Source organism: Sylvia atricapilla, chromosome 1 (genome assembly GCF_009819655.1).
Source record: "Sylvia atricapilla isolate bSylAtr1 chromosome 1, bSylAtr1.pri, whole genome shotgun sequence".
Taxonomy (NCBI): domain Eukaryota; kingdom Metazoa; phylum Chordata; class Aves; order Passeriformes; family Sylviidae; genus Sylvia; species Sylvia atricapilla.
In genome coordinates, this window is record NC_089140.1 from 109340774 (window position 1) to 109350735 (window position 9962).

At 46.6% G+C, this 9962-nt stretch overlaps 1 protein-coding gene across 1 annotated transcript in view; it reads right to left on the bottom strand.

The window, feature by feature from the left end:
• Positions 1-9609, bottom strand: part of GAREM1 (GRB2 associated regulator of MAPK1 subtype 1) — a 102478-nt gene extending 92869 nt beyond the window's left edge. Inside the window, exon 1 of the mRNA XM_066330495.1 lies at positions 9413-9609. Coding sequence (XP_066186592.1) covers positions 9413-9533 — 121 coding nt within the window. The 5' untranslated portion in view covers positions 9534-9609. The remainder of the gene's footprint in view (positions 1-9412) is intronic.
• Between the last annotated feature and the right edge of the window lie 353 nt (positions 9610-9962).

The window sequence follows — 9962 nt, forward strand, 5'->3', positions numbered from 1 at the left end:
GATTTAACTCTATGTGTGTGCCTGTGGCCCCTTCAAAGAAGAAACAGGGCAGTTTGTCGTTCGAACAGAAGCCTAAACAAAAAGTGTTAAGAAAGAAACAGGAATAATTAAATGTTCTGGAAGCCAGTCTTCCAGCAAGGGTACACACCTAAGATTCTCCTTTTGGCTCATCATATCATATCACAAATGGGCAAGGATTGCTACTATTCTTACAAATACACACCATGCCCACTCTCATTCTCTCAGCCAAACCAGCAAACAGTATGGGCTAAGAAAAGGAAGCATCACATGCAAAGCCTATCAATTTACATTTGAGTCCTGCCATCAAAATTCCCTTCACTGAAATTGAACAAAACATCATGTCAGCAGCAAGGTGTAGGACTCCACAGGGGGAGAGCCCACATTTTCTGTGCTGGTATCAGCCACACCTCTGCAGCGGGGAAGGAATTACAGCTCTTTCTAACAGCAATGAGCTGCAATTCCAGCTTCTGCTCCGAGTGACCAGAAACACTGAAGTATCTAGAAATACCTAAAATAACTTTGCCTGCTTGCTTTTTCACTTCTGATATACATGCACAGCTATCCCTCCTGGAACACACACAGCAAAACACCACACTGCTCTCTGGTCCAAGAAACACCCCGACTTCCTCCACACTGAGGGGTAAAGAAGAGGGCAGAGCAAAAAGATGAGGATACGGCGGAGGGATGAAGAAGCAGAGTTTGCACAGGTGCTGGACAAAGCACAACAGATGGAAGGGGTAAAAGAAAGGACTACCCTATGCGAAGACAAGGAAGGATAAGAGAAACTGCTCGATTCTGCCACTGCTGGACTGTGCTGGGAGTTTTACCTGACAGTGACCTTGCAGATAACCTTGCAATACCTCCTGGAAGTCTACAAGGGCAAGACTATAGCCCGGGGCATGGAAAAAATGAGACAAACTGGAGCAAAGGGTTCCTTGAACCCACCATGCTCTAAAGAGAGGCACTGAAAGATGCAACAGGAAAGCTGGACAAGAAGTGCTGTGTGCACAAATGTCTCCTTCCTCTCCCTCCTAAAAGAAAAACCTTCCTTCATTTTCCCACCCCAATCTTCCCTCCCTCATCTCCAAAATGGTGAGGTGCCAGGAAGCAACAAGAATAGCTTTCAGTGGGGCAAAAAGCAAAACTGCCAGTTGGAACCACAACAACAGAAAAGCTGCAGACTGAAAAACAAACACAGGAGAGGGGGTATCCAAGCATTTGTGGGCTACTTGGAAATAGCTCCTGGAAGTTAGTAACTCGAGTATTTAGACTGCATAGCTCTTACAAACCCAGCTGCAAGGCAAACATGCTCTGCTTCAGTCTGGCTGCCCAGCTCACACAGTGCTGGGCAACAGCCCTGGCAGTGCAACACCGAGTTGGGGGCAGCTCTGAAATGACTGAACACAGGGACCTTCCTCCACTTGTGCCCTTGGGTCAGCCTTGGGCACACAGCCTGTCCCTTCAGGACACAGTGAAGGCTAATGCACTCTATTTAGGGTGATTAACCTCTGTACTCTGCACAACTAGCCCATACCCTCCTTGCAGAGCAGAACAATGTCTCCACACAGCCTCTAGTCCAGCACATCACCTCTGGAGGATGCACACCCATACGCTGTATCCCAGCCAGCAGCTGATGCTCCCCTAAACAGTGGCTGCTTTCCCCCAGCCTGTCCATGGAAACCTGTCACCCATAGAGCCACATCCCTACCCATGCCAGGTAGAGGTTTTGCCACGAGGGCACCAAGATAGAAAGCAATGAGCACATGGCACATAATGGTCCATCAAAAGGGGCTTTTTACTTCTCTACTCAGCTTTTCTTCCCACTCCCTGAGCTCTGACTCTAAGGAGAAATGCCCCAACTTCCTTGTCGCCACCACAATGTTTTCTCTGCTCATTCACAAACAGAATTGCAGCATGTTGTGTTTTACATAACATTTGAGTCACTAGGGTTCAGCCCTGGTATGAAGCAACTCCAGTATCAACTTCATCAGGTTGAGCTTTTGGGCATCTTCCAGCCCTCTGAGACCATGTTTAAATCTTTATTCTTGGTTCTCTTAGAAGCCTTTCATTCTCACAGTACAAGGAAATTCATACACATCCAAGTTCTCTGTGATTATAGGATCATAACATCCTGAAAGAAAACCCCCAAAACCAAAAAGGACACTTTTCAGTAATTTTGCATTTCTTGAAGGTTTGCACTTCCAGGAAGCTCCAAGTGACCTTTTCCACTGTAACAGGATTCGCTGCTTTTCCTGGGAAAATCACCATCCACTCCTCTGCTGAGAGCACATCAGCTCTTGCCTGGGTGTGCAGATGCTCCCCATGTCCCCCAAACACACAGCTCCGGCAGGAATTGCATTTCACATCTTCATCGTGGCTTGATCCACTCAGTGTGCACCCTGCAGACACAGGAGCACATCCCTCCACACAACGGGCAGCCAGAAGGATGGTGAGGTTGGACTCCACAGCCTCCCTAGCCCCAGGGAAGACCCTTCTCCCCCCACCAGCACACAGCACCAAGCCTGGCAGGGCAATACATCCCACAGCAGCGGTACAGGAGATATTGAGACACAGCAGCTATTCTTGTGGGTGCAAAGCCTCAGCCAAGTATGCAGGTGCCCTGGCAGAGCTGTGATTTAGTACTTTTATGCCTGCTCATGCACCGCCGCAGAGACTGCAGTGCAGATGTGGCTCTAATCCTCAGCAAAGACACTCTTCAATCTGCTTATACACCTCAATTTTACATTTCTGTGCTAAGCCCTTTAGAGGAGCAGATGTGGCTTATAGGTGGAGGCGCAGTGAAGTTTGCTCCACGAGTTTTTCATACTGCAAACGGCATGAAAATCGCAAACCACAAATGCTATGTAAAACTCTTTCCAAAGAGAAGCACCATTAAAAGCAAAAAACTTCTGACTTGAAATATTGGCTCACTGAGTTTTATGAAGGTTGGTTTTGAGTCATATGCAATCCACATTAGGATGATGAATATTTTCCTATAGGGGAGAGACTTAAGTTGCCCTAATCCAACCAACTTGTTACTCCTAATGCCAAAAGGAAACACAGCAACACCCATGCCCTTTGCTTCTGACAAACCACCACTGGAATGACTGGAACACACTGCAGCTCTTCCCACAACTTCCATCAAATCCTGTTGCACCAGACCATGCTGTCCAATATCCTCCAGCACTTCATCTTGGCATAGTTGCCTTTGCTGGGGCATTACAGGGAGTGCCAGTTCACGTAATCACCGAAGCCAGGAACACCTAGTTCCAGAACAGCACAGACAAAGCAGAAAACAACGAAGCCCTTCTTTCCTATGCTAGGCTTGTACCATTCCTTGCAACAGCAGAATATGATTCATCACACCACATTTGTTTTAAGATTAGGGGTTTGACTAACAGTTTGAGGCACCTTAATATATTAGATCTTATGTGTATCTTGTGCTTTATTTGACAGCTAGATGTAATTTAAATTGGGGGGGGGGGAGGTCAGAGGAGAACTTAAAGTTATAGCACTTGAATTCCAGTTATAAAAAACTAATGGTATTTCACCTTTCAATACCTGAACTACACATCCAGGAAGTATTCATCCAGTTATGTACAAAGGCTCACTTCACAAACTCAAAACTTTAGAAACTTAAACAAAGAGCTAGTAGTTCCTTGAATAACAGAGAAGAATATGAACATCTTTTAAGCACACAAGAAATAAGAACAATGTAACTATTTTCCATTCTAGCAGCCCTAACACACCACCAAGGGTTCAAATATCTGGTTAAGAACACACAGTACACACCACTAAAATCGGTATGATGCTGAACTCTTTGTCCACCTCACTGGAAGTCCAGGGTACTTCTGGGAACAGGTTTTGCCAAGGTACTGGCCTCCATCTCCAGAAAGGAACGATAATCTTCACAGACACCATTCGGTAGCTGCAGGTTCTAAATGAATTAAAAGCTTTTTCACTAAAATGTTTCTCTGCCAGCAGGGAAAAAGAAAACACATCTCTGCCAGCAGGGGAAAAGGAAAAAAAAACCAATCCAACCAAAACAAAAACTCAGGAGCAGTGGTTAGTGGCAACCCGTCAATTGTTTTTTCTCCATTCAATTGTCTTGATGGAAACAGCAGACTGCACAGTGAAGGTAGAAAGAAGAGGAACCAAGCAGGAGATGCCACTGGGATTATTCTTCTAAGGCAGAACACACAGTATAAACAGAGTTTCAAAGCTGCTCAGCACCTAAGGAAGAAATCAAGCCATGTGGATACAACATATCTTGAGGATATTTTCTGTCAAATCAAACACTTGTCTTGTCTGCCCCATACATAAGAACTATCACCTACCACACCTCACTGGACAAGGCAGCCACACCTACAGTGGGCAATCAGATCAGGGCCATTGCCCAGGGTCTGAGCATATCTGAAACCTCTTTCTTGGTCTGTTCAAAAGCTTTGCCCTACTCCCACACGATGCCTTTTAAAGATTTATTCAATAGCAGACTACTGAGACATGCTGCACTAGCTTCTCAAAAGAACGAGGTCATTCAAGACAATTAAAGTACGGATAACAGCATTCAGACCTTTAAAGAATAAGTCTCTTTGTAGTTTCAAAGTATTGTTCAGCTGCACAGATAACCCGCATTTGTGGAGTGACGCAATGCAAAATTTTCATTATGTACATGGCCACGCTGTTCTATTGAGTACGATCTGCTTTGATAAGATGTGAGGGTGCTTAGTTTCCAGAACTGGAATCAGCTCTACAGTAATGTGCTGAACAGAACAATAGTCCCCTGAACATGACTGGGGTAGACAGTTGTCACCATGAGAAAGTTTTGAAATGGAAAAGGAGAACCTGAAATAAAACTATATAAAATCTCTTTGTCCCCAGGAGCAACAGCAGTACAAACTCACTATTCATCTACTACTGATATGCACAGAAGTTCATCTAGGGTAAGAAACAAGAAAATCACCTTTTAAATCTGTTACCCATTTTACAGATTTTTCCTTTCTTTACAGCCATCAATTCCGCCATTTCATCTTACAGCACATTTACAATGCATAAGGAAGAATTTCCTTCACTGTCTCGGTGGCTCATTGAGATCCATCATCTCCCTTTGCAGGAAAGTTCAGCATGTTTTCCCTGACATGCACAGTAGGGAATCACTTCTCTGTGAGTTGAGGTCAAGTGCCACTATATTTGATCCCAACAGCACCACTACATGTTTTTTTTTCCTAGATATCACTTAGGGGAAAAAAAAAAAAAAAAAAAAAAGAAGAAATCAGAAGACCACATGGCCTTTTAATCCCATAAACTTAAGTCTTTGTACACAAACTGGGAATTTCTGTGAACTCTTCTAGTTCTTATCTAATATATGGGTAAAAAATAACTACAAGCAAAGGCTGATCTTTACTTGTGAAAACACAGCAAGACTGTCTGGGAAAAAGGGAGCGCCACTAAGAAAAAGAATGACAGGCTCTTGGGAGTCTAAAGGGAGCAGTAAGCTTACAAAAAAAAAAAAAAGCTTGGCCTGAAGCTCAGCTCTATGCAAAGCAATATTTTCTAGATCTTAACCTTGATAGCATTTCTCTTTTACCCTCCACAATTATCCTCAGAAAGAAAACCTACCAGAAACATAAAGCCCTGAGATGACCAGGCACAACCTCATTTCTGCACCAGCAACAAGACACAGTCACAGCTTCACCATGAGCTTTTTCTCCTGATGGAGTGAGGGGACCAAGCCCAGGCTCACACGCAGCCCTGGCTCTCTCAGGCCAGCCAGGCTCACCTTTTGCCCCGTTCCAACAACCACAGGGCGATAAGATCTCCTTCTGCCGCTGCTTCCCAAGGCAAAATCTTTTCCCCACTGCACCCACCCACAAGTCTCTCACTGCGGTGGGATTCAGCTGTGACAATGCAAATCGGGACTGGGGGGCGGAAGGGGGGAGGACAGGAAAAACACGGCACAAAGCTCGTTCCTCTCTCGCTCTTCAAGTCCTGCTTCTTTTCATCTGAAAGAGCCCACTCAGTGAATTCCACAGCGTGAGATCAAGTCCATGCATTTTCTCTGGTAGGGTTTTTAGCAGCTTTGTGTTTGAGTTGTCATCTAGAAATATTTAAGTTGTTATGGAGGTTGGGGAAAAAAGACCCCATACAAAACTCATTTGCTCTCTTCAAGAGTGACAGGTTTGGGGTTTTTTTCAGTCTATTTGTTCAATTTATATAAGAGTACTCACCAGCAAAACAATATAACACATGAACACACTGAAACAAACAAAATTTGATTTTTGACTTAACAGCAATCCAAAAGCATAACCTGAAATACAACCAGTCTTAAAATTTAAAAAAAAAAAACAACACCTGAAAAACTTTTCAAGCTCTGGAAAAAAACCCAGAAGTTGACATATTTATCATTTCTAGATGGATAAGGTAGGCATGAATGCCTAACTACTTCCAACTATATCTTGATGTAACAAAAGACTACTTCCTCCCATACCATCAAGAAAAACCCTCCCTTCTTAGCAGAGGACCAAATTTAGTGCACATAAATATTTCATAACTTCATCCTGTCAAGAAATCAAACTGAATTACTTAAGGGCAATTTTCCAGGAGCTGCACATCCAAGCTCGAAGAATAAAATTGAACTGATCATACCCATTCTTCTGCTTCATACTGAAAGGCCAGAAGGTGAAGCAACAGTGCAAAACTGGACATCTTGTGTGGGTGTCATCTAAGAACCTTATCCACCAAGTGCTAAACTCTCTTAAGAAATGTAGAAACAACACAGTGCATCTTCTGAAGAGAATACAACTCCAGCTTTACAATCCTCTCCTACGTCCTGGAGAAGAAACAAATTCTGGCTTTATCTACCTCACTGGAAGTCCAGTGAGGTAGATAAAGACTTCACTGGAAGTCCAGCAAAGACTTCCAGAAGAAACAAATTCTGGCTTTCACAAAACCTCATGAAAACTGAAACAACAGCCAGGAAACACCCTGATGCTACAGACACAGGCCAACCATAGAACCAAAAGGTGACTGAAGACAGACATCTACAGGTGGTTTGATTTCCAACAGCATGAAACATACACAACTTCCACTGACCTGGAGAGCACGTGAAGAAGATATGAGGCCACTTCTGTGCAAACCAACTCTGACCCAAATGTAACAGCCACAACCCGCTAAAACTGGCACAAGACACTACCTTGCTAACACAGGTAACCCTAAACTTCCTAAGCACTGGATGACACACATTTGGATGGGATATGCATATATTTTCTTCAGCATTGCACCAAAAAATTCTCTGAGAGAGCTCCACTTGTTCACATTGCAAGACAAGAACTGGGATGAAGAGCAACCACCCTGCAACAGTCTGTGCTCCAGTCAGTTCCACAAGCATTGCACATTCCCAACTTTCCTCCTTTAGAAGGCTATGTGCTGATTCACGGTTGCTTTCTCTTATTGCAAGACAACCTCCTCTGGAAAAAGGAAAAGCACCCTCTTTGTATCTCCAAGACCATGGCGTCTGTGTTCTTTATAAAATATTGATTTGTCTGCTGTCTGTAGTGCCCCAAGTTAAAACTACATGCATTTGAGTGGGCAAAACCAGACCCATGAGCCGCTGAACCGGGCAGACCTAAATCAGCTCTGAGCCAAAGCCCTTCACACAGAGCTCCACCAGAGGCTGCCTCCTGGCAGGGTTTAGTGCAGGGCTGAACCACTACTGCAGGACACCTACACCAGCAGCTGCCTCACGTCTGGCCATCTCAGGCCATGGGCAGAAGAGCTCAGGCCTGTTTACATCCACTTGCCTGTGCATATGCTCTTAAATGTTGGTGCAAGGGACAAAGAAGCCTTTGCACGAAAGCCACATCACCTCTGTTCTACAGGATATTCCCAAAAACAGCTCCAACACAAGACCCCCCCCAACCCCCCTCCCCAGAAAAACTTTAACAGCCTCTTGCTTCAAAAGCCATAAACTTCCTCTACCCACAAAGCTTTCTCAGGTACCTTCCAATGAAGAAAGACAAGAGGAGCAGGGAGATTGAGAAGTATAACATACAGAAAGAGAAATTAATAAGTCATCAATATATACATCCTGTTAAAGCCTGAATCAGTGCCAGGAGCCTCAAAGTAAATTAACAGCCTTAAGTGCAGTGACTGGAGGCCATCTTAGCTGTTCCTAGTCACAGAAGGTATTATTACCACGAGGAACTCCCTAACACACCAGCTTTGCCATTCTCACAGGACAACATACATTTAACAGTATGATGAACAGGTAGATGCAGTTAAAAAAGAAAAAAACCCCTTTTCTTTAACCAGCTCCTGAGTGCCAGCTCTGAGGAAGCACTACCAGTGAAAGGAAAAATACTGCATAATCCAGGGGCAAAGTCAAAAATCATCACTGCATTACAGAAGTTGCAGTTAAGTAATAAAACAGTCTTGGTCTTGACCTGTACACTGAGAAGTAACATACGACAATGCCTGTGCTCATTTTTAACTTTTCAAATCAATACAAAGCCTGCTAAATCAAGAACTGCTCTATTACGTCACAAAAGTACATGGTGACTTCATAAGCTAATGAATTAAAAAGCCTAGAATTTTTTTTCCGATTTGTGAGTTATCTTCTGCATTCCTTTAGAGAGCTGGACAGTTTTCATGGAGCTACCATGCAATGCACATACACATTATCACAAAGCAACTGTCTGAGCATTTATAAAAAAAATTCCCGTACTTCCCTAGTTGTCTGTGCTGACACGTTACTTTCCAAGACATGGATCTAGGAAAGGTAAAACGGTGCTGTCATAGCTGTTCTGTCAGAACTGATTCATATTTCCTGGAGTAAACAAAAAGCTGCAGACTTGGAAACGGCAGGTGAGCACCCAAGTGAACTGTAATAAAAAGTTCTCTGGAGACTGCAAAGGCTTCTTAGGTTACTTTTTTTTTTTTTTTTTTTTTTTTTAAACAGGTCCGTGGTTTTCTTAGGGAATTGTTACACAAGGGATTTAGCCCACTTGGCTGTTTTGTATCCCTTCTTATTCGGCCTTATTGTAGCATCACTTCATCAAAACACCGGGTCTCCAGTGCTGAACATGCCCTTCCACGCTTAATTTGGGACGGCGAGGACCTCTCCCAGTGGGGCAGGCTGCTGACAGCAGACAGGCTCCACCGAGCTGCCCTCCGCACACACGGAGGGACACGGCGGCACATCCCCCAGACATTCTGGTGCAAAGCAACGCGCGGGCTCCGCGGCTCCCGGGAGCCTGGCAGCCAGCCCCGGGGATGCCAGGTCACGGACCGCCGGGAGAGCGCTCCCGGGAGCCGCAGAGGCACGGGGCGCTCCCGGGACTGTGTCGGGCAGCCCGCCCGCAGCCCGCCCGGCCCCGCTCCCCGCCCCACGCACCGCTGTCCAGCCGGGCGATCTGGGGCAGCCGGTAGGTGCTGACGAGCAGGTCCAGGGGCACGGCCACCGCGCTCCACTTCACGTCCTTGAGGTTGCAGCCCAGCGGCGGGCCGGGGTCCATCTTCCCGGCCCGGGAGGGGAGGGAGCGGCCAGAGGGGCAGCGCCGGCGGGGTGCTCCCACCCGGCGGGGCGGCTGCCGGCGGCGGACGGGGGCGCCGGGAGGGGAGGGAGGGAGGGAGCGCGGCTCGCTCCGCGCCAGGCGCCCGGGACAAGCGGGGCTAGGCAGAGGGGGAGGCCCGCCGGGCGCCCGCTGCTGTTGCGGCGGCTGCTGCTGCCTCTGCGGCTGCTGCTGCTGCTCCCGCCGCCCCCCGGGACCGGCTGGGGCCGCCCGCCGCCGCCGCGCCTGGCCCAGGAAGCGCCATCCCAGCACTGACTAATCAACAGGGTGCGAGCAACGCCTGCGCAGCTGCCGCTCCTCCCCGCGCCGAAAAGGAAAGTGCCGGGCTGCCCGCCCGCCCGGCGCGGAGAGCCAGAGCCGCCCAGCCCGTCC